This window comes from Chamaea fasciata, unplaced genomic scaffold (genome assembly GCF_029207755.1).
Source record: "Chamaea fasciata isolate MVZ Bird 193981 ecotype frontalis unplaced genomic scaffold, bChaFas1.0.hap1 SCAF_5, whole genome shotgun sequence".
Lineage (NCBI taxonomy): Eukaryota > Metazoa > Chordata > Aves > Passeriformes > Sylviidae > Chamaea > Chamaea fasciata.
The window spans coordinates 56202277-56224312 of record NW_027094090.1 but is presented as its reverse complement, the minus strand read 5'-3'; the positions used below and the strand labels follow the sequence as shown (position 1 = coordinate 56224312).

At 47.6% G+C, this 22036-nt stretch overlaps 2 protein-coding genes across 6 annotated transcripts; one reads left to right on the top strand and one right to left on the bottom strand.

The window, feature by feature from the left end:
- Positions 1–14: 14 nt before the first annotated feature.
- Positions 15–11063, top strand: LOC136289740 (trichohyalin-like). Of its 3 annotated transcripts, XM_066183807.1 has the most exons (11): positions 15–103; positions 637–952; positions 1942–2033; positions 2216–2387; positions 3514–3742; positions 4309–4877; positions 5816–5957; positions 7100–7344; positions 8939–9102; positions 9545–9794; positions 10296–11063. In XM_066183807.1, exons 2-11 carry the CDS (start codon positions 881–883, stop codon positions 10518–10520), a joined length of 2160 nt encoding a protein of 719 aa, XP_066039904.1. In that variant the 5' UTR covers positions 15–103; positions 637–880; the 3' UTR covers positions 10521–11063. The 3 variants fall into 3 exon arrangements, with proteins under 3 accessions (XP_066039904.1, XP_066039905.1, XP_066039906.1); XM_066183808.1 differs by lacking the exon at positions 15–103 and having other exon boundaries at positions 630–952; XM_066183809.1 differs by lacking the exon at positions 15–103 and having other exon boundaries at positions 918–952; positions 1782–2033.
- A 1129-nt stretch (positions 11064–12192) lies between these two features.
- ADCK2 (aarF domain containing kinase 2) lies at positions 12193–21351 on the bottom strand. Of its 3 annotated transcripts, none has more exons than XR_010720861.1 (9): positions 20407–21336; positions 19587–19733; positions 17939–18067; positions 17183–17278; positions 15141–15377; positions 14164–14292; positions 13997–14050; positions 13069–13391; positions 12193–12428 (listed from the first exon to the last, which is right to left on the bottom strand). XR_010720861.1 is itself a non-coding variant. In XM_066183810.1 (8 exons), the coding sequence occupies exons 1-8, from the start codon at positions 21334–21336 to the stop codon at positions 13248–13250; spliced, it is 1866 nt and encodes a 621-aa protein (XP_066039907.1). In that variant the 5' UTR covers positions 21337–21351; the 3' UTR covers positions 13135–13247. The 3 variants fall into 3 exon arrangements, 1 of the variants encoding a protein (XP_066039907.1); XR_010720862.1 differs by having other exon boundaries at positions 13173–13391; XM_066183810.1 differs by lacking the exon at positions 12193–12428 and having other exon boundaries at positions 13135–13391; positions 20407–21351.
- Between the last annotated feature and the right edge of the window lie 685 nt (positions 21352–22036).

Sequence of the window (22036 nt, the reverse complement as noted above, 5' to 3'; positions counted from 1 at the left end):
CCGATTGGCGCGGCCGCCGCCTTCCGGGGCGGGGACAGCCCCGGCACCCGGGGATCCCGGGAAAGGAGGCGGCCCGGGCCGCGGGGCTGTCTCGGGAGAGGAGGTAGCCCGGGGCACGGGGACAGCTCCGGGCAGGGAAGTGTCCCGGGGCAGGGAGGCAGCGCGCCCTGCACTGCCCCCGCACGTCTGTCCCCTCAGTGCCCGCAGCTCTTGGGAGAGCCGCGGCGGCACCCAGGGCGGGTTCTCCGCCAGCTCCCCCAAGAGTTGGGGGCGCGGCGAGCCCCCAGCCAAGCCGCTCCGTGTTGGAGGGGCGGGGAGAGGAGACGGCTCCAGCTGCTGGTGTTTAGGGAAGGGACGGAAGGAGCAGCCCGTCCCTCTGTCCAGGCCTGGGCAGTCCAGCCCCGGCAGTCCGGTTGCGGGGCACGGGCGGTGCCGTGGCGGGGCGGGACGCGGGATCGCCCTTGGGGCCGCGGTGTCGCGAAGGAAGCGGCTGGTGCCGAGCCTCTGCCCGCTCTCGGGGCCGGCTGCCGGAGCGGGAACGCAGGGGCGACGTCTCTGCATAGAGATACCCAGTACAGAATTCCCACCTGAGCATCTGAGAGGGTTTTGTTCCCTCCCTTTTTCCCTCTCCCGCAGGTGTGTTACAGCAGTGTCTCCTGCCGGCTTGTTGCTCGCTCAGCAGTGTTCCTGGAGCTGCGACCGGGTTTCAGTCCCGACACTTGAGGATGATGGAAAACCCATCCTGCCGGTGGGTGGATCTGTTCACCAGTATATGCTAGAGCAAATTCCGCTGACTTCTGGAGAACCAGTTGTATGCAGTAGTGCATATGGTATGCTTCTGGGACACTGAGGTGATCATGAAAGAAGCAAGCAAAAAACAATGGAGAAAGTAGCCAGACTATCAGGGGAGTCCTTTCAAGAAATCCAACACTCCCCTACTCCTCTTGACAAGGTATGGTGCCACTGTAACATTAATCCACACTTGTAGTTCCTCCTAAATCTTTATTGGATAACATTCCACAAAAGAACCAGAGAAGAGTTTCTGCGACCTTCCTGAAGGTATTTTAAATAAGTAATAATAATCTTCTCCATCTGTTAACACCCCAAACACCTGACATCCTCATCTCAAACGGCAGTAGATAGCCTTGTAGTTAAGGAATTTTAATTTCCCTGCTCATCTGAGCCTTGTAGCATCCCTAATGCATTTTCAGCAGCAGTTTAAAGGGAATAGCAGCAAACTTTTCAACCACTCTTTTTACTTACCGTGTGCAGCATGTTGCAACCTTGTGATGTGCTCCATACTGAGTTTATGTTTTTCCATAAAAGCTTTGACTTGATACAAAGTTCATAATTTTATTGCCAGCTCTGCCTTCTGACTGCCTTGTATTTTGTCTTTCTGCCTTCTTGCAGTCCCTGGCATTCTGTTCCCTGTGTCCTTGTTCTCAAGCATCCCACGTTTCCCATCTTGCTCAGGCCAGATGTCCCCACTGCTGGCTTTGACCTGCAGAGGCAACTTTGTCCCCAAAGACTGAACCCCCACTTTCTTCACTCTTCCTTGACTTCAGGTCCTTTCACTGACCTTTCAGCTTTGCTTGCCGGGGGAGCTTGGAGAGTGTGTAAGCAGCAGTGCACATGTGGGCACTGGCTGCCCACCCCTGCTACGGAAACCAGGTGCAAGGGAGGGTTTATCATACAGTTCTTAGGCTTTGGGGTTTTTTTTAATATTCCTTCTTTACAAACTTGATTCCTCAAAATCAAAGCCATTTGTGGTGAATTTACAGATAAGCAGCATAGTACCACAAGATATGGTGGAAGAATTATGAAGAGAAGTAATAAACTGAAAGTAAATTTCAACTTTGCAGACAATATTCCTGTTTAAGGATTTAAGTGTTCAAAAATCGTGCTCATTTTCTGCTTCCATCTCCTCCTTCCCCCTTCCAGGTAAGCTCCACGCCCATCTCGCATGTCCAGTGCTGCCACACAGCTCATAAAGATTCCTGTAGCTCTCTGCTGCCAAGATGTCCAATAACACAGTAAGCTCATAATCTGTAGGTGGGTCACTGGAAAAGCAGAGAAGAAAAAGCTGTGAAACAAAGACAGTTATTGGAGGGTGGGGGTTTTGTTCCATGTAGATTTAGTTTGTTTGCACTGCAGTAAGCTGCAGAGTATCTGTTGCTGAGCTTTTCATTACTTCTTGTATTTTTGTTTTCCACAGCTGTCCTGTTTGTGCATGGAGCCCAGCTCCCTGTTGCATGCCCTTGATACCCTCAGCCAAAAGGAATTTCATTGCTTCGTCCCCGGAGGCTTCCCGTGTCCTGAGGGGGGCTCGTGTGTTGGCAAGGAGAGAAACTGATGGCTATTACTACCTGGGGCACGTTGTCCAGGAGGTGAAAATAACTATTTATTGGGACCGTGGCTGTAAGAGCATGTATGGATTTTTCTCTGTTCTTCCCATACCTCACCAGTCCCAAGCCCTTGCTGTGGGCTGGCCCTCCAGTGTTGCAGTGCACTTCATAGCCACTGTTGCCTCCCCACAGCCCATTTTCACCTGCTGATCTCTGGCTGTTTGCTGTGAGGAGCCCTGCAAGTAAGAACAGCCTGGAGATCAAGCAGTTTCTGTAGTTATAGTGAGTTTTTATTCAGAGACAGACAAAACAGGTCCTTTATCCCTACTGTCTACTTTTGCCCAGCCTAGCAGCAGAGTAGGTTAGCTAAGCAGCAGATAGTATCCCAAAATATTTGTCTCCAGAGCCCACTTCCTTTTTACCAAACTGAGACCTTTCCTCACTCTTTTCCATCTGTATTTCTGGGAGTTGTGAGATGATTTTGGATGCCAGATGGAAAATCCCCCCTGCAGGTTTTCTTTTAAAATCTGGTTCATTTTGCAGGTTAGTTAAATAAATTTTGGTGCTAGTATAGGTGAGGATGTTTTAAGCTTCAGTGTGGGGACAGCTATAGGCACAAGTGACATCAGCTGGAGTGGGAACTGACAGTATTATTTGTCTAAGTGCACTCAAAGATCTGCTGAGAAGGCTGATATTCTGGCAATAGATCTTGACCTCACTCACTGCTGAAGGCTTCAATTAAAGTATTTAAATTTATGACAGTTCTGACTGTCATAATGGTTTTGTTACCATTCTGATTGCTGAAGGATTGCTTGTTATCCTTCTGATTGTAGTGAACTGCATCATGCACAGTTTCTTTTAGCTGCCCTTTTTCTTGTGGGAGATTTTCCTGGAACAGTGCTGCCTTAGCCTGCTAACTGTGTTCTTACTAAAATCTAACTCCAAAGTGAAAGGAAGAAAAAACCTCTCAGCCCTTTAAGCCCCAGCTTTTTATTTACTTTTGAAGTGATATGGACACAGTACAGTGAAACCTTGGTAGAAGAGGAAAGCTGCATTCCCAGATCACGTTCCACTTCCTGGGATTTCTGCCACTTCTTTCTTAGCACTTCAGCTTGCCTGATAATTGGACCTTGCAAACTGCCTTGCAAACCGTGTTTTACTCTTGCAGGGCTCCAGGGGAGGCTTTTTAATTGAATTTGACCAACGGTGTGCTCTGAAGGGCAAGGTCCAGCTTGGCGGGCAGGAAACGCCTCCCTATGACATTCTCCACTACGAAGACGCCCGGCGACAGCCTCTTGCTCCAGGGGACAGGGTCTTGGCACCATGGGAGGCTCCAGCCAAACGTTTTGGCCCTGGCACTGTGCTAAGGGTTGTGGAGAACACAGAGGAACCTTTAGGTACCTGCTTTGGGTGTTTTGGTTTTCTTAGCAGCACTGATGTTGGTCATTGCAGGGAAGAGAACAGACTTCAGCATGGAGAATTCACCTCCTGCTGCTTGGGTTCTTTTCATCGTGTTTTTATTGTTGGAACTAAGTCACTTTTTCAGGGTCAGAGTTAACACAGCTCACAGAATTTGCCTTTGCTTTGTTCTGTGGGTGAAAACTTCCTTAAAATTTGAGGCTGGGGCAGCATCCTCCCAACACAAGGCAAAAAACATTCTTCACCCTCCTGAGGGTCACCTGATTATCTGTTAGTCTACTTTCCAGCTATTTCAGGGTAAAGTCCCACCTGCTGCGGCAAGTTAGACTTTTAATATCTGCAGGAAATTCACAAGAAATTTACAGGAAATTCAGAAGAAAGTCAGATTTTCAATCTGTAAAGAATAAAATCATGGAAGTTGTTACAGAATTGTCTGAAACACGAGTCATTACTTTTACTTCCTGTTCTTTTGGAGATAAATCACACAGACTGACATACTGCTAATACATTACTTGCCCATTTTCTTTCTCCCCAATATGCACAGGGCACAGTGAAAGGCGAGTGCTTGTGAATTTCTGGAATGGGCAAACCAAGGAGGTGTCTTCTGTCCAAGCTCTGCGGATTGCCCTGCCCCTGAGTGAGCGTATCATCCTGGAGCTGCAGATGCCTTTAGCAGCCAGGCAGATGGTGGTAGATTCAAGCTTGGATTATCCATACCTTGTGGCACCAGGTTATAGAGCCTCAGGACACTACAGGCAGGGTCACCTGCACCTGGATTGCTGCCCGGGGGCTCTGTATTCCACTCATGCCTGTGCAAAGTGCAGCTGGGGATGTACCTCGCTTCCCCAGTGCTGCCTTGGAGCCTGGGATCCCCCACAGGCTGCAGAGTGCAAAGTGGAGCAGGAAAATGCCTTCATCCCGGGGGCAAGCTTGGCTGAAGACAAGCTCAGCAAGAAAATAGAACGGGAACTGTCTGAATTGAGGATTGCATCTTCAGAAAGTGTTTCCAGAGAGGAAGAGAAAAAGGAAGAGAAGAGATTGGAGACAGAAAATGTTCCAAAAGATGTTAGATCTTGTTTGGAAGAGGACCACGAGGTTATGGAAACTGAGAAGGTAAAAAGTGCTTCACCCTGGCTCTTCTGTTAATATGTGGTCTGCTGCTTGTACAAATATCTGCTCTTTGTATAAATATCTGCTTTGTTACTTCAGGTTTACTACCTTTTGTATTTACTACCAAGCAATTACTAGAGGTTTAAGGCCTGGCCCTTATGCCTGCCTGCTAAAGAATGGAGATACTTTGCACTGACCTCCTTTGACTGGGGTAAAAGCTATAATCTGTCATTGTCCCTGGCTGGAGCAGGCTTCTAGAACCTCTTGCAAGGATGCAGAATATGAGAAGTGTTGCATAGCCCAGTGCCTGTACATTCTGCTTTTGTGTGAAGGAGGTAAAAGCAGAAAAAAAAAAAAAGGGAAAAAAGTGTCAGAAGACTTGACACGGGATAAGGATTACAGTAGGAATTGTTCCATACCAAGGCAGTCTCTTGGATAGTTCTTTTAACATACTTCTCCACCCTCTTAGAGGTGTCCCCTCTCCCAGTCAAGGACCACAAGAGACTTATGTAGTCCTCAGCGGCTTATTTGGTGCTTATGGGCAGGGCACTGGGTGAGGATCAGTAAGGAGGAGGTTCTTGTGCAGCAGCTACTGCCACACTTGTCTCCATTGCTCTGCAAGGGTTAGAATCCAAATTCTGGCACATGCTAGAAGCAGGGCTGTCTTTCAGCTAGAGCTCCTCTTGGCCTGATCTCCGCACCAGTTTGGACCCTTTCAGGCAAAAGTATTTTAGGTCATTTGGAGACATAGAGAAACTCAGAAAGTGATCAGACATTACTTATTAATTGTTTCTTTAGTAAAGAACTCCCCTAGAATTTGTTTTTTCATTCTCTCTCAAACGTCAGTTACAACTTAAGATCTTATGCTGTAAATTCATTAAATAAACCTATTCTTTTCCTTATGAGGTCTGGATTATGATTGCATTTCTTGTTATTTCTAGAGCCCTCAGAGGGAGATGGCTCATGCTGTGGTTGATGCTGCTGTCAACACAGACAGCTGGTTAATGGAGACAGATCACGAGGAAGAAGCAGAGAGCAGACAGCAGGATGCTGAAACTGAAGCTAATTTTGAACACGAGCATGGTATTGGAACTGTAGCTCTTTTACCCAAACATAAGACTTAGCACATAACATCAGTGCAGGATGGCATCATGTGTAAGATCTGACACCAGAATTCTTGGTGCTTCACAAGAAAATACCATGATGCCATCTTTATATATAGGTATTAATGGTGCCGTGGCTTGAGAAGTTTTTCATCTTCTCTCAAGGTGAAAGCATTTTCAGATGAAAGTTGAGATTTTTTGGCTTTTACAGCTCAGCTATTGCAGTAGCAGCTTTGGGGGGTTTTTAACCTATATCATAGAGCTCACTATAAATAAAAATTTCCTTACTTTGAAAATTAATATACAACATTAACTATGACTGTGTATAGCAACAATATTTCACCAGGTCTGTTCAGCAGAACAGTCCTCTTATCTGTGCTGAAAATTATTGTTTTATGATGTCATTGAGTTAAATTTTGTTCCCTGAACAGCCAAAAGGGGCTGGATCGTGATTTTGATGTTTTGTTGCTGTTCTCAGCTTTGTGACAATTGCAGGCATCTAAGAGAGCATTCTGAAAGCCTAGAGCTTTCTCTATTATTGCTTTGTGTCACTGCTGGAAGAGGGAGGATGAAAAGTCAAACAGGAGTGCAGGTTTCCTCCCAGCTGATGTTCCAGCATCATTCCATGCTGGAACAGCTGCCACTCAGGTCTGCCCTATCCTTAGCAGAAAGGTGTGAGCAAACTCTGCTCATGTTCTCGGTTACCCAAATGCTGTGTTAACAGGGTTGTGCCTGTGCCAGTGTCTCCTGTCTCTCAGCAGGTTGTGGAGCTCAGGCTTTGCCCCGTCAAAAGATTTATCGTTTTTATACATCTCCGAGCAGCTCATGCCTGTCTGTGACAGGCCATGTAAACTGTCCTTAAGCCTGAGTAGCTGTAAGAAGGATCAGGCAAAACTCAGTTTCCCGGGCAAAACTCTTGCCTAAATGCAATGGCAAGCTTGTTTCTGAAAAGCTGGAACCTCTTTTGTGGTGACTAAAAATTGTCCCACTTCCTCAGGGGAAAATGTTATAAAATCCTTGCTTGAATATATTTCATATGAGCAGACCTTATTTTTTTAATTTTGCTTTCTTTTTATAAGCTTCCTATATTCTCATAAGTCCTTGCCCTAATTTATTTGAAAGGTATTTTTGAGTCCAGAGTGGCAGAAGCTCCAGTCCAGCATTCCCAGAGGAGCCCTTCCCTGGGAAGCAGCGCTTTGGTTCCTTTCAACCACCAGAGCTTCTTTGCCCAAGTGAATCAGTCACTGGAGAGAGACAGCCTGACCATCAGATCAGCCCTTCGTGTGCAGAGACCACACAGTACCACCAACGTGCTGCCTGGGAGAGCCACACATCTCCCAAATCTTCTAAAAGACAAAAGCGTCGCAGTGAGTATTTGGTCCAAGCCAGGTTTAGTTCTTAGGATGAGGAGATTTGTTTATGTCATGTGAGAATGTTCTGTCCTTTGATCTTTCACGAATGTTTTTGGTGCAACAAAAACGATGCCTGTGTAGAATAATGGTTCTGCATAATTAGAAACTTAAGGACTCCACTGGGGAACCCACATTGTGCAGGACAGGGCACTTGTGGTATTTTTGCTCAGCAGTTTTGACAGAATGTTTTTGTATGTTAGATTTAATCTCTTCTAAATAAGCTTCTCAGCCAGCTCTACTAGATAGCAAAAAAAAAAAAAAATCCTCTTTTACAGATACTGAAAGCAAAAAAGAGAAAGTTTAGGTAGTTATCTGAGGCCCACAGCAATGAGTCCATGTTAGAGCAGGGATGGAACTAGAAGTCTCCTGATCCTTAGGCTGGTACTTTACCTGCTGGAAAACATTTGTTCACCTCCCACCTGTAAAAAACCTTTGATTCTTTCTTTGATCTCTCCTTGTGTGTGTCATTAAACACAAACACCCACAAGGTACATTTTTTTTGCTAAGAATAGCAATACACTGGAGAACAAAGCTGTTTACAGCCCCTGGGAAGCCATACAGATCAATGTGTTAAGAGAAGCCAGTCAAAATGCTATGTAAGACTGGCAGGAACATTAACTGAAAGTCGTGCAGTGTTTTCCAGCTTGTGGTATTCGAGTTGTCCCCAGGAAAGCACTGGAAGGAGACATTCTGTTTGCAGAGGAGCAGCTGAGTGCCGGAGCATGCTAACTGCACCTGGGAATAAGAGGAAGGAGAATACATTTGACAGAGGAAAATATTTTGGGGAAAATCTGTTCCAGCCCCCAAACAACTCTAGCAATGTAAACTGGAATAAATGTCTAAAGGTTTGGTGGTGTTTATTTGCACTTCCCTCCTAAAGGGCACTGTAAGGAGTACAAAAACAAATAAATATTTTACTGTGGCTATGAAAGGAGGCTTTGTAGGTGCTCCTTCATCTCTGTACACGGTACAGTGCACTTAAAAACACAAATCAGCAATACTACAGCATTGCAATGAAGGTACTGCTGAAGAAAACACAAAGACTGCTTGAGCATGGGTAGAAATCTCAGACAGGTGAAGAGTTGGAACACCTGCAGAGAACTCCAGGAATATTCTGGATTTGGCCAGAGGGGGGCAGGTATTCCTCTTGCTAATAAAATCTGGGAAGGAATATATAACATGTTTTGTGGTCAGAACCTGGATTTTCTGTCCAGTCCAGAAGCTGACCCAAAGACTGGGGAGTTTTAAGCATTGGCTCAACACCAGAACAGCACAGCCTACTGATCTGTGGAGAACTCTTAAGAATGGATTTTGAAGCATCTCTTTGTTGATGAAGCCTAATGTTTTCTGACAGGTTTTAGCATCATCTTCACTGCTTTCATGGATGGGAATCAACACTACGCTATTTGTGAGCCTTTGTAGCTTCTAGGCCTCAGGAGTGACATTAAAACTGGGCTAATCTGGTTTTGTGTGATTACAGCTTGCATTAGAAAAATATACTGTTGGGACTAAGGGTTCAGTTGCTTTTTTTTTTTTTTTTTTCTCTTAGAAATCAATCCTTAGTGGTGCATCTCAGGAGAGGCGGAAAGAGCTGGACTTCAACAGAGCCAAGACTGAGCACAAGAGGTGGCAAGAGGGACAGAGGCAGCTGAAGAGGAGGCTGCAGCAAGAGGCAGATGGCACCCGATGCCAGCTGCGCAGGGACAGCCAGAGGTGATGCTGGGAACTGACTGTTTTTTGTGCTAAATGTTGGAAGGTTGGTAACATCTGCTCCCTGCTGCTCTCCTTCAGTCCCTGAACATCCCATGCTGTGCTTTTTGCTGGGCTCTGCTGAGGGCTCACAGTGGTTCCCTGCTGGGAATAAAATGGGTGCTGGAGGTGTGAGGGAGTGGGTACACACCATTATCTCCAAGGGCAAATTCCCTTCAATCCTGTTCTCAGACCAAAAGTGCTGACATCAGGCACCAGCCCATCTGGGGCTGACACCTCTGTTCTGGACACAAGTTTAATCCTCATAACCTAAGAAAGAGTGTATTAACTGGAATGTTAACTGAACATGGATTGTCAAAATATCTGCTTTGTGTCTTATGCACTGTCTTTCTTTTTTATTGCTCTTTCTTTATGAGAAATTCGAAAAATTTTGTTTTGGAAACAGGCAGCAGTTGCGTCAGAGAACATTGCAAGGGCTGGAGAAACAGCTGGAGCACAAAGAGAGAGCTTTGCAGCACATGGCACTGCTCCAGGCTGCTGGGGCTGAGAGGAGCAGGAAGGAATCCTTCTTTCAAGAGGAGGAGGAGAGGAAGGCAAGGCAGAGGCTTCAGTTCTTAAAGACACAGCGTTTGCAGACAGAGGAGTTGGAGGCAAAAACCAGCAAAAGGAGCTGTGAACAAGGGAAAGAAAGGCTGGTAAGGGCAATTCCAGAAGTTACTTTCCTCTTCTGCCTTGTTTCCAGCAGTGGCAGTGTCTGGAGTATTTGTGTATGTCACCTGTTTCACATCCAATATAACTATATCATTTAGAGATTAAAAAGGGTAACATTTTTTTGGCATGTATATAAAGATAAAAGGTGGAAAGTAAAATTCCCTGTCTCTACCATAAAAGAAGTCTTTCTGCATGCAAGGAATGAATTTCCATAGATTATATCCATTTCTGACTTCTACTAGTGACAATCATAGTACTTTAGGATGATTTGGATTGTATTCATCTAGTCCCAACCCCCCTGGTTGGGAAGGGCAAGGAGCACCTTCCACCAGCCCTCTGAGCATCTTCATGATCCTCCTCTGGACTCAACTCCAGCAGGTCCATGTCCTTCTTATGCTGGGGACCCCAGAGCTGGACAGAGATTAAAAGTGAGGATGAAATTTGGCATGAAGGCTGACTGTACAGTTTTGAATGTCTTTATGTAGGAGTTCCTGAGGAGCAGAATGCAGTCACGGCAGGAAGTGCTGGAACAAGAATCCCAGAAGCAGGACAAACAGCAAAACCAGCACCAGGCTGCCAAATTGAGAGTGTTCCAGAGGAGAGAGAGTTCTCACCTGAAGATGGAAAAAAGTGGCCAAAAACTCCGTGCCCTCCAGCAGTACCTCAGGGAACAGAACCTTCTGCTGCTCCGGGCATCCCTGCTCGAGTAAGGAAGCTGCACAGTGGGTGAGCAGGGCCTGGAGCAGTTCACAGACCTGCTGTGTCCTGGCAGGTGTGAGTCAGCGTGCCAGAGCAGAGTTGTGACAAGTGGCATTAGGATTCCTGGAGATGTCAGTTACTCTCCCTTTCACTGCAGCCAGAGGGCACTTCCACTGCTCTGTCCTTTACCTGCCTTTCTTCCTGGGGTCACTGGCTTCCCCTTCCCCGGAGAGGGAGCAGCAGGGCACATCTAGAGGCACTTCTCTCCATCAGAAAGGAGGGGTTTTCTAGTGCATTGCACTATGGTGAGTGGAGGTGACAAAGGGGAGGAGGAATTAAGCTTTTCACATCATGAGGTGCTCCCTCTTCCTCACATCATCTGAGGTACAAGATTCCCAGTGGCTGTGCCAGAGGAAATCGCTGATCAGCTCTCGGTAACCAGAAATTTCAGATGGTTATTTAGGAAAGGAGATAGCATGATGTATTTGCTGAAACAGTCAGAGCTATATGGAAATACCTTTATTTTACCCAGAATTATGCTAAAATGAATACAATATATGTGATACCTTGTTTCAAGTCATGCCTAGAACCAAACTAGATACAAAATTAAAATTCAGCCTGACACACTGTGTACACTTAGAAACATGATATACAATTTCTGGCACATTATAAAGTTTTATGCCTCTTACTAGAATACAGCACAAGTGATAATGGCAGTTTGTTTAAAAAAAAAAAAAAAGAAAGAAAAAGGAAAATTAAGAAAACTTGTAAAAGGGAGCTCCTTTGAACTCCTGCCAAATCTTCTGGATGGCCAGCAGTTTCCTAGCAGTAAGTGTCAGACTGCATTCCTCCAGGGATAATGGAGAGGCTATGCCTTCAGCTTTTCCCTAAAAAGACAAAGTTAAGTCTCTCATCCAGATGTTTACAAGCTACTCGGAGACCTTAATAGCTAAAATGGGTATTTTTAAACTTTAGGAACCATAATGTGCATGAGCCATCCTCAGATTTTTGCCTAAAGGAAAAGGGAAAAGGAAAGATGAACTTAAATAGAAGGTGAGGGCTTTAACAACAAAAACATCGAAGTTAAGGTCTGAGAAAAACTATAACTTGCTTCAGATTATGGAAACTACATGAGGCACAGTTTTGCATTTTAGACATGAAATCCCATCATTTGGAACAGTTTCCACTCTGTTGAGTGTCTGGAAAAGTTGGCTGGAATTTGCTCAGCAAGAACATGGATGTTTGTGCCGCAGACCTGGCACACACGCTGCTGAGGGAACGTGGGTGCTGGTGGCACATGGAGATTTTCCTTAGGGTAATGTTTGGGGGTTGCTTGCTTCTCTTCTTGAGTTCTCCTCTACATAAAATCATGTGCTAGTTAGGGCAATGCTCTGCCTGCTTATGACTTTAACTAGACTTAAAGAAACAAGCCTAAAACTTACAAGGTGTTAAACTCTACTCCTCCTTTTATCCTTATGCACTTGGAAATGGAATATGCAGTGATTAAAGGAGAGTACATGAAATATACTGAGCTGAATCTACACTTATTTTTCAGACTTCATTTATATGTTATTAATCACTACTTTATAATCACCATAAAACAGCAGATTATCTGCTTATGCACTTTCTCTTCTTTGCTTAACCACCTGAGAACAGACCACTGCAGAGGCCCTGCTCTACTGAAGTTTCACACAGGGTATGTCTGGGAATATATTTAGTACCACACTATTTCCAATCATTCATGGACTGTATTTTTCACTATTAAAATGCAGCCATAAAATAATTTTAATACTGCTGTTAAAATAACTGACTGTAAATGCCACGTGTAATCCAGCTCTTCTGCTGGCTTTATTTGATTTTAAACATTTTGCAGTGTGGTTTTGATCCATCAGGAAAATGCTTGGATTCTGGTTTGAAACCTGCTGGAAAAAAAAAAAGAACCCTAAGTATCTGCATGTCAGTTAAGGTTTTGAGTAGAATGAAACCAGGGGAGCACCAGGGAGAGTAGTAGAGAAAATCACACAGAGTAAGGGGAAAAAAAAAAAAAAACTCTTAAGTTTCAGAAACAGAAAGACCAGGACAAATATTCCCATAAGTTGTTTTTTATTATGGAATTAGGTTTTTCTGCCTAGGTAAATATTTTATTATGCTGTTTATAATCCAAACTCCTATCATAATGTACTAGAGTACAGGAGTTTGAAAGAAATTGAAATAGTCTGTTTTTGTCATCCAAGACTAAGAACAGACTGCTACATGCAGGATGTTAGGACACTTCTACAATAAAAGTAGAAGTTAAAAGTACAAAAGACAAACAGTTTTACTGGCTTTTTTCAGCCTGAATGTCTTGCTTAGGTGATGCTAGAACATCATTTCTCATACCACAGTGACAGGTAAGTCAGTAAATTAAATATTTAACTTGATATATTTTAAAACAGACTTGATCAATGAACATCTTTTTGAAGATGTTTTTAAAAACTACCAGAGCACATTAGCTCTTAAACTGTGCAATGAGTGGGAAATGTCCAACTGTGCAAATTCTTCCTGCTTTTTGGAACAGACCTTCTGATCATCCCATGCCTGGTGCTTGGCTGAAATGACTGAAGGCAGCGTTAGTGGAGAGCAACCACTCCACACCACATCCCTGGGGTACAGTGACTCCCCACCTTCAGCTTCGCTCTGTGGCGGCTCACAGGCAGCACAGGGAACCCCCACAGGGAGGGAGCAGCAGCCACAGGAGTCTATTTGAGGGCAGAAGCTGCAGTTTTGATGAGCAGTGGCTTAGCTGCCTCCAGGATATCCAGTTCAGGGTCCAGTGAACGTCCCAGTCCTTCCAGAACCATGATGGCAAAGATGATGGAAGCAAAATTGCTCTCAAGCTTCACCTAAAATCACAACAGACTGAATGGTCTCAGTGGACATTATTTTCTTCTGTACCACTTCAACCAAGGTACCAGCTCTGCCTAAGCTGAGAGGGAATGGAAGAGGCTGGGAAGAGCATTTGCACACCTGAAAAAATAATGCAACTCCACCAGCTGGGCTGTGCAGCCCTGTGGCTGACAACCCTAGTTCAAGCCACCCCTAGTTCAAGCCACCCCTAGTTCAAGCCACCACAGGTCTTTTGATTTCCAAAGCTGTTTGCTACTGTGGAAACTTGTTCCCCAAATAATCAGTTATAAGGAGGTATCTCTAGTCTAAGGGACTATGAAAAAGGTAGGAGAAACTGTGTTACAAAAATACTCCTTTTAGTAAACAATATCAAGTATGAAATGAAGTATGGAGACAAAAAAAAAAAAAATGGCTTGGCCAAGTGTGTGTAAGACCTGAGAAACAGCAGGCCTGCAACACTTGGATGCATTCCTGCAGTTCCTCTCCTAGCAGTTTGTTTCAGAAATCAGTCCCCCTCCTTGTTAGCCCCTCATGTTGCCAGTAGTTCTCCCTCCCCACATGAACTTCCAGCTATTAAAGGCAGACAGGGACAGGACCTCACCTTATGGCTCATCAGTAGTTTGAAGACACTCGAGAGGAGATTTCCCACCTGAAGCTAGAATACACAAGGAGAATTTAACAGCTGATGAAAAAACTTTTTTGATTCAGTTTTCAGTGCCAAGTTGCACCGAATTTCAGGTCAGTGAGACTGTGACATGGTGCACTTGCCTTTCCCAAGGCAATGGTGTTTCCCCGGACCTTGGTCACAAGTTCTGCCATCTCAGCCTTGAAGCGCTCGATGTCCTGGCACTGGTTGGCGCGGGCGTGGTGCAGGATCAGCTCTGCCACCCTCTCCCCCTGAGGAACAAGTTGAACAGCACAATCAGAACCTGATCACTGGTGACTTGCAATCAGATGCTTGCAGTTCTTGCTTTTAGTAGCTGAGAAGTGCCCCTGGCAGCACAGGATGGGCCTGGATACAGGGTTTAGCATGGATTCTTTGGCATGCTTCAGCAGACCAAGATAAAATGTGTCCCTCCTGAGGTGTGTTTGTGAGCTATTAACCCTGCAGCTGAGAGACAGCAACAGGCCAGTAGGAGCACAATGCTTGTTCTCAGAATGAACAGGAGACACCAGCACTGGGTTCTCTAGTCCATCTAACAGTGAGTTTCAAGGGGGGAGGAGGATAATGTAGTTCCCCTCACATGGTGGAGCCTAGCAGAGGTCAGGCCCCTCCACACACACCTGTTTCCTTTCCTCTCCTCTACAGATGCTGACAACAACAAAATGGAGGAAGGCATATGGGCCTTCCAGCAGCAAGGATGCAGAGGGGAACGTGTGTGGCAGATCAAGATGTTAACCCACTCCCTCTTCTCCTCTAGCAAAACTGACAGATTCTGCAACAGTGGCTCCCAAGCAGTCCTAACTTGCAGCAGAAGCGCTCCTAACCAGGAAGGGGCAGCCAACACTTCCCATTTAGCACCTTCTTCTTCCTGGGGCCCTGAAATTGCTCCACTCTGGCAGCCTCCTGGCTGCAGCTGAACAACTTATCCCTGTGTTTGGGGATACGATGCTAGCCAAGGCTCCTTGCCCTTCTTAGCGTTTCAAGAGGAACTAGAAAACTCTCACTTTGGCCATCAAATTCCGCAGCCGTGTCCCTTTCCCGGGCTCAGCTCGCCAGTCGCACGCCTGCAAAGGGGCCTCACCTGTCCCTGGACCACGGCCGTGAAGACGGCGCGGAAGTTGCGCATGTCAGCGCTCCCCAGCTCGGCCACGATCCCGGCGTCCAGCAGCACCAGGCGCAGCCGCCGCAGCGCCGGCCGCACCTCCAGCACCAGCGTGTCGCACACATCCGCCACGGCCGCCCGCTCCGGGAGCGCCGTGCCCTGCACCAGGATGTTCCCGGGGTGCAGGTCGGCGTGCACAAAGTTGTCCACGAAGATCTGGAGGGCAGGTAAGCGTGAGAGCGGCTCGTTCCGCGCCATGGTCGCGCCAAAGCCCCCAGGCAAACGGCAGAGGCTTGTCTGTGCTCGGTCATTACCCAGGACCTGGGGCAGCACCACAGCAGGTGGCATCTGCTGGAGGCCAGCTCTGGTACTCAGCAAGTCAGCAGAGCTGTGTGAAGCAACCCAGTGTTTGCTAGAGGTCAGGCAGGACAGCCAGGAGTCCCAGCAGGGAATGGCAGTGCCCTTTGGCCATTAGCCCTAAACTGGGGCACACTGGTGGGCCTTAGCAAAGAGTAATGCAGTAAGAGTAGGCTGTTTGCCATTCAGTGGCAAAGGTTAGAGTGAATGGTTAAGTCTGTCTAGTGCAGGACACCAATCCACATTGCAGGTGTATTGAAAAGTAAGGAAAACAGGAGAAGAGGAAGAAACAAGCTCTTCTCTGACTCTGCTAGAAGTTAGCACCAGAAAGGAAAGAACAAAAAGAGGAAAGAGGCAAGAGGAAAGAACAAAGCATTTACTTCCCCCCACCTTAACCCTCCTGGCCACCCGGGACTGCAGGACTTCCTACCCCAAGGAGATTATCTTTGTATTTCATGGATTTCTCCCATGAATTTGATCAACTGCCATGTAAATAATTAGAGCTGTGTGAAAAAATATGGTTTCAGTGTTGCTCGAAAAAAATGACTTCTGCTAATTTTATGTCCTCCTTATTGAGAAACCCTACACAATAGGTCTATATTCATTCTCGTGCACTCATGACTGCATAATCTCTGTCATAAGCTACTCATCTTTCTGCTTTCCAGAGTTAAGAGTCGAAATTATTCCACCATTCTGCTATGGAAGCCATTCCACAAGAGTAATCATCCTATCTGCCTTCCTCTGCACCTCTTCTCGTTGTACTACAGCCCTTGAAATGGAGGGTCCTGGACAGCAAGGGACTAGAACTTTAGAGTACTCAAGAAAGGGGTATTAGTTTTACTTACAGACATAATGTTATTTCTTCACTCTTTAATTTTTTCTGCACCTAAAATTTGAAACCAATCTTAGCATAAAACTATTCTGGTTCCAACATTGATTTTCTGAGTGGTAAAAGCTATTTTGGTGCCTGTCATACTACCTGGAGTCAGAACTGGAGGTTCACTATTGCCCTAGCACAATGCCGGAGTCAGCAGCAGCATTTCATCTGACACACACTGCCCACACACTCAGTACCGTCAGAAGCTTCTGCAGCTCTTCCCTGCTGGTTCTCATGGTTCCTCACAAGACACTTGTACCACCCTCTCAACAATCCTTTCCAGATTATTTGGGATTACTTCAGCTACAAATAAGCTGGATAGCCAGAGGCTGAATCTGGCCACGTTTGTTGTCTTTACTCCAGATTTAGTTCTCCCTAACAAAAAGGCACTTTTAGAGGAGTTGATAAATGAAGAAACCAGCTCATTGTTTTCCCTCTGAGTCACATCCACAATCTCTGCAGAGCGCGTGACATTTGCTGATAATGGTGCACTTTAAGGTATGTGGGCAATATGTGAATATTTGTTCAATGGATCAGTGGGTGTCCTAAGCAAAGGCTGACTGAGGTGCACAGGCCAGCCCTACTGTGTGCAGGCAGATGGCCCCTCTGCAGTGGCAGAGCCCTGTGTCAGAGCCCAGGCAGGAGCGTGTCTAACCCAGGCTTTACCCAGACCAGGTACAGGTAGGAAGCAAACGGGTTCACTCTTTAGCCACACTGCCTTACTATCCAAACTGAATAGCTTCTGTAGGAAAACAACCTTCACTTGCAGCCCCAGCCAAGTGCTTACCATCTTCAGCAGCATGTCCATGCCCATCTTGGCCAGTCTCTGCCGCAGCTCCGTGCCAACCTCCACGTGCAGGTAGCGTGAAATGGGCTCACTCTCCTGAAACAGAGACAGAGCTGGAGTCAAACACCCCCTGAATCCCACCTTCAAACCCACCTTTACCTGGGCGCCACGAGTGGGGGGAAGGTGATGATAGTACCCTAGAAAGGACTTGGCAGAAAGAGCCTGCACCTAGTGTGATGGAGAACGTGAGAGAACCGAGGGTTTGTTCCTTGGAAAGACAGATGGTATTCCAGGGACAGAAACACCCTTGCCAGGGTCACATCCAGAAAAACTAAGCCTGAGACTAGCTTTGGTCTGTGACTCATACATCCCCAAGGGAAGTGAGGCAAGGATCAGAAACTGTCAGATTGCTGAGCTCCTTGCTTTGACACACCACAGAGGAAAGGTGAAGTGTGGTGTTGGTTTGCAAAGCACAGGCAGGCACAGGGTGGCTGGACACGCTGCTGGTCTGCTTGGTTTCAGGCCAAGTGTTCCCTTCTATATGGAGTTGTCTGCTACCTGTCTTCAGGGATGCACTGCTTGCAAACAAAAACAGTGGAAGAGACCATAAGGAAGGACATCAATCTCCTTAAGCAAGGAAGAAAAGAGCATCCTTCTGCCTCTGACGCCTCCTTCTCAAAAAGAAACACCTCCTTGTCATGTTCTCCTTGGGGCATTCTCACCGCTACCATCGCACCCAGACCCTGCAATTCTTACCTCAAATGTTTCCACTAGAACATCTGCTGTTACCAAGGGCCAAAGGGGAGTTGGAAACTTCACAAAATCAACATCTAGGAAATTTCGTCGGAAGCGCTCCAGATTTCTGGCTTCGTAGCGTAAGTCAATCTCAAGGGAGAAAGAGAGAAGCAGGTTGGCAATTAGATTCAGCTAGGATTAGATCTTCAGGATCCTGTGTGAGTTGCAATACTCAATACAACAAAACTAGTCAGAAAGCTAGAATGGAAACAAAGTAAGGGTGGTGCTTTTTACGGGCTCATAGCCTCCCTGATGGAAGAGGAGCAGACTGGGTAATGGATGGTCCACAGCCCTACACCGAAATATGGGTGCCTTACTAGAGGCATGGTGCCTCAAAATAGGCCAGGACCACATTACATTCAAAAATATGACAAGATCCTAAACTGAATCCTGTCCTGAACTGAAGCTTGCTGTCCAAATAGCAAGGCAGGCAGACAGGACAGAAGAACTGCAGCCCCGGCCTCACTTGACAGAGACGTAGCCATAGCGGGAAGAAATTAATTATAATGTATCCAAAATAATCCTCTATGCAAGTCCAGACTCTGGTTCTTCAGTGATCCAGTGCCTTGACACAAGGGCATCTCTCCTACTGTCTGCTACTGCTCAAGGAGGCAGGATAACCTTGCCTCACCTCCCTTGTCTGGCAATGGGGAATATCCCAGGAATACTTCCTCTTCATTCAAAGAGAAAAAGCTACAATGAGCCTATAAGATGTTCTCCTAACTTTCAGTCTTCTGCACATCCACCCAAGCTCTGCCGAACTGGTACAAATGACCCTGAGTCACATCTGACCACAGTCAGCAGTTCCCAGCATGGATTTACTGTGTAGAGGTTTTGCAATTGTAGAAAATAATGAAGGTTTTCAAAAGCTTGTTACAGACTTCAGACTCTGCAATCTAGACACAAAAATGAAATTAGCAGATAATGGCTCATTTTATAGAAACATAAGCCTAATTAAGTCTGCAGGGAGATCTTTGTAAGTTTGATAGTAGCAATGCTTCAGGATTGTATCTTTAGAAGACATTGGTAAATCAGGATGTTTTCAGATCTGTTTGCAAAATTTTACTGACACTGTGAGTCTGATGATAATACAAAGTAGAACGGGTCATTAACTTCTGTGAAAACATTATTTATACCTATCTATCTCAGTGCTAACAAACATGACTAGTGAGTATGGACTGCAAACATATATGTAGAATTATAGAAAAAACCCCACATGCCTGAGGACTTGCTTGGTGAGATACTTTCCTAAGAAGAGGTGTCTCACAAGTGTTCACCTTTCACAATGCTGCAAAAAGGACTGTGACCATGGCTAGCTAGCTGCTCTGGCTATCCACTAGAAAACACATTCAAAATCTAAACATTATTTTCAAAGTGTAAAAAATAATTTTAGATCTAAAAACTGTTTTTTCATTGCTTTGCTACTTTGTGAGCATATAAGCTTTCCTGCAGTAATGTTATGTGATTTGATTAGACTAAAGAGTAAAGAACAAGCCAGCCTTAATCTAACCATTTAAAATGTAGTGGTGTGAATAGAGTTATAGCCAGCCAGTAGTGAGACAAAGGTCAGTTTTGTTTCAGTAGCTGGGGACCATGGCCTGGCACATACCTGCTGCATCATAAGCTTCTCAAACTCTTCCACAACCTCTGTCAAACTGAGCCACTTGAACCCAGGGAGAAGTCCAATGATGCGGCTGCCCAGCTTCATGAGAAACAGATCCATCTGGACTTGGTGGACCAGCCCAGGGTGCAGAACCTGCACACAATGAGCAGTGGCAACATCAACCCCCCAGACACTCCACTTCCATGAGCTCAAGTGACACATTTCAAATATACAGAACCCAGCTTATTAGAATTGGAGGCAACCAGCTTCCTTGGCTAGTCCTCAGAAGAATTCACATTTTGATTAGGTCACAGAGAGTCATTGTATCATTGTCAAATCCAGTGTATCTGTGCCGGAGTCTACAGTCTCCCCCAAAGACATTTTCCACCACTTTCAGTCTCGCCCTGTCCCTGGTTAGAATTTGAAGCTGCTCAAATGTAAGATTTCTTTAAATAATCTCTGCTGGAACACACTTTTATATATTCCAGATTTCTTCATGTGAGCAGAGAAGGAGGTTTGCTGTCTGGAAGGTACAACCAACCTTAATACTAATTCTTTTGATGTAAATTTGGCCCTTGGAGCCATTCCTAGTACCCACATGCCACATCAGATCTTGAGCTCTCCATTTGGGAAGAGCTGGGGCCACTGCAAGTGTGGATTGTGGCTGGGTGGAACAAAAGCGCTGAGAAAGGACACCACGAGACAGCATCCCTTCCTGTTCTACCTGGCCCGAGCCAGCTACTCCTCTCCATGGGAGGTAAAATCTGACGGACCTCATCCAGCACGCTCCATTTTCATACATCTACCATTCAGGCACATGACTTACTTTAATGGCTACAGGCATGAGATGTCTAGCTGATGACAGATTTGCGTTCAGGAGTGGCTTGGCCCTCTGCTCCGCAAGGGACATCCTACTCACGGGACTTCCCTGGGAGCAGTCTGCAGGACTCAGTTCCTCCCTGCTCCTCTCATCCCGTATCTCCTTGCTCTTCCTCCTTCTCAGCCACCCGAGGAGGCCTCTAAAGCCTGACACTTCCCACGCTTCAAAGGCGGACCTGAACTCCGAGCGTTGCTCCAGCTCCTTGGCCCGGGAGCCGGCAATAGCAGCGAGGTCGGCATAGGCTTTATACACCTGGGCAACGCAGCCCGAGCCGACCGGCTCCCGGCTCGGGAACTTGAGGATGCCCGTCCAGTCCTCACCGAAGGCCTTCCTCAAGAGCTCGTCGGTGTGGCCCCATGGGTGCGGGCTCACCTCGACGTGCAGCTTGGAAAACTCATCACAGAAGGCCTCCGAGAAGAGGTCCCTGCGGGTGCTGGCCCACTGGCCCAGCTTGACACACGTGGGGCCGGCGGCCTCGGCCGCCCTGCGCAGCAGCCGCAGCCACCGGGCGCCCATGCCGGGCCACAGGCGGCTCAGCGGGTAGAGCAGCAGCAGCGGCCCGAAGCGCAGCAGGAGCCCGCAGGCGCGGACACCCAGCCGCAGCACCAGCGCCAAGCGCCGCAGCAGCCCCCGGGGCGGCCGCTCCGCGCCGCGCTCCGCCGCCCACGCCGGGCCGCGCTGCCCCGGCCTCTCCTTCCAGCCGGTCCCGGCGGGCGCGGCCGCGGGCACGGCCAAGGCCAGGGCGCCCCAGCGGCCGCCCCGCGGCCCGGAGCGCGCCGCGCCCGCCCGCCCGGGCAGCGCGGGCCTGATCCTGGCCGCGGCGGCGCGCGCGAGCGGCGGGAGCGGGAGCAGCCGCGCGGCGCCGCCGGCCACCATCGCGCGCGCTCCCGCCACCGCCGCGCGCGCACCCGCCGCTCGCGCCGGCCCGCCGGGGGCAGGGGGCGGGAGGGGGGCGCGTCCAGCCAATCAGCGCCCCGGAGCGCGGCGACGCCCCGCCCCTTAAAGGGCCGGCAGCGAGAGCCTGGCGGGAGCTGGAGCGCGGGCGCGCGGGCGGCACCCGAGTGCCGCGCGGGAGGCGCGTGCCCGAGCTGTCCCCTCCGCACCGGGAGCGTCCCCTCGGTATCGGGCTGTACGGGACGGGGACAGGCGGGAAGGGGCCGCGCTTGGGCCGGGGGCCTTCGCACCTCCATCTGTTTTGAATCATAGAGGCACCGAATGGAAACACTGAGCTGGAAGGGACCCATCGGGATCATGGAGTCCAGCTCCCGGCCCTGCACAGGACACCCCAAGAGTCGCGCCATGTGCCTGTGTGCGTTGTCCAAACGCCTCTAGTGCTCTGTCAGGCTTGGTGCTGTGACTACTGCCCTGGGGAGCCTGCTCCAGTGTATGACCACCCCCTGGATGAAGAACCTTTCCCTAACACCCGGTCTCAGATCAGGGGATAGAAATCGCGTTGCACCTGGCCAGGTGCTCTCCCGCGATGACTCTGTGACCCGATCAGCCTCGGGAAGCCGTGCCAGTGACAGGCTGATAGCAAGTCAGGACTTTCTACGTTTCCCCGGAAATCTTTCAGTCC

Coding starts and splice junctions, on each gene's coding strand:
- LOC136289740 (XM_066183807.1), top strand. CDS start 881: ATGGAGAAAGTAGCCAGACTATCAGGGGAGTCCTTTCAAGAAATCCAA. Junction 2,388..3,513: donor TGGGGCACGTTGTCCAGGAG/GTGAAAATAACT, acceptor TTACTCTTGCAG/GGCTCCAGGGGAGGCTTTTT. Junction 4,878..5,815: donor AGGTTATGGAAACTGAGAAG/GTAAAAAGTGCT, acceptor TGTTATTTCTAG/AGCCCTCAGAGGGAGATGGC.
- ADCK2 (XM_066183810.1), bottom strand. CDS start 21,336: ATGGTGGCCGGCGGCGCCGCGCGGCTGCTCCCGCTCCCGCCGCTCGCG. Junction 15,378..17,182: donor TGGACATGCTGCTGAAGATG/GTAAGCACTTGG, acceptor CCTGCCCTCCAG/ATCTTCGTGGACAACTTTGT. Junction 14,293..15,140: donor CGGCCGTGGTCCAGGGACAG/GTGAGGCCCCTT, acceptor CTTGTTCCTCAG/GGGGAGAGGGTGGCAGAGCT.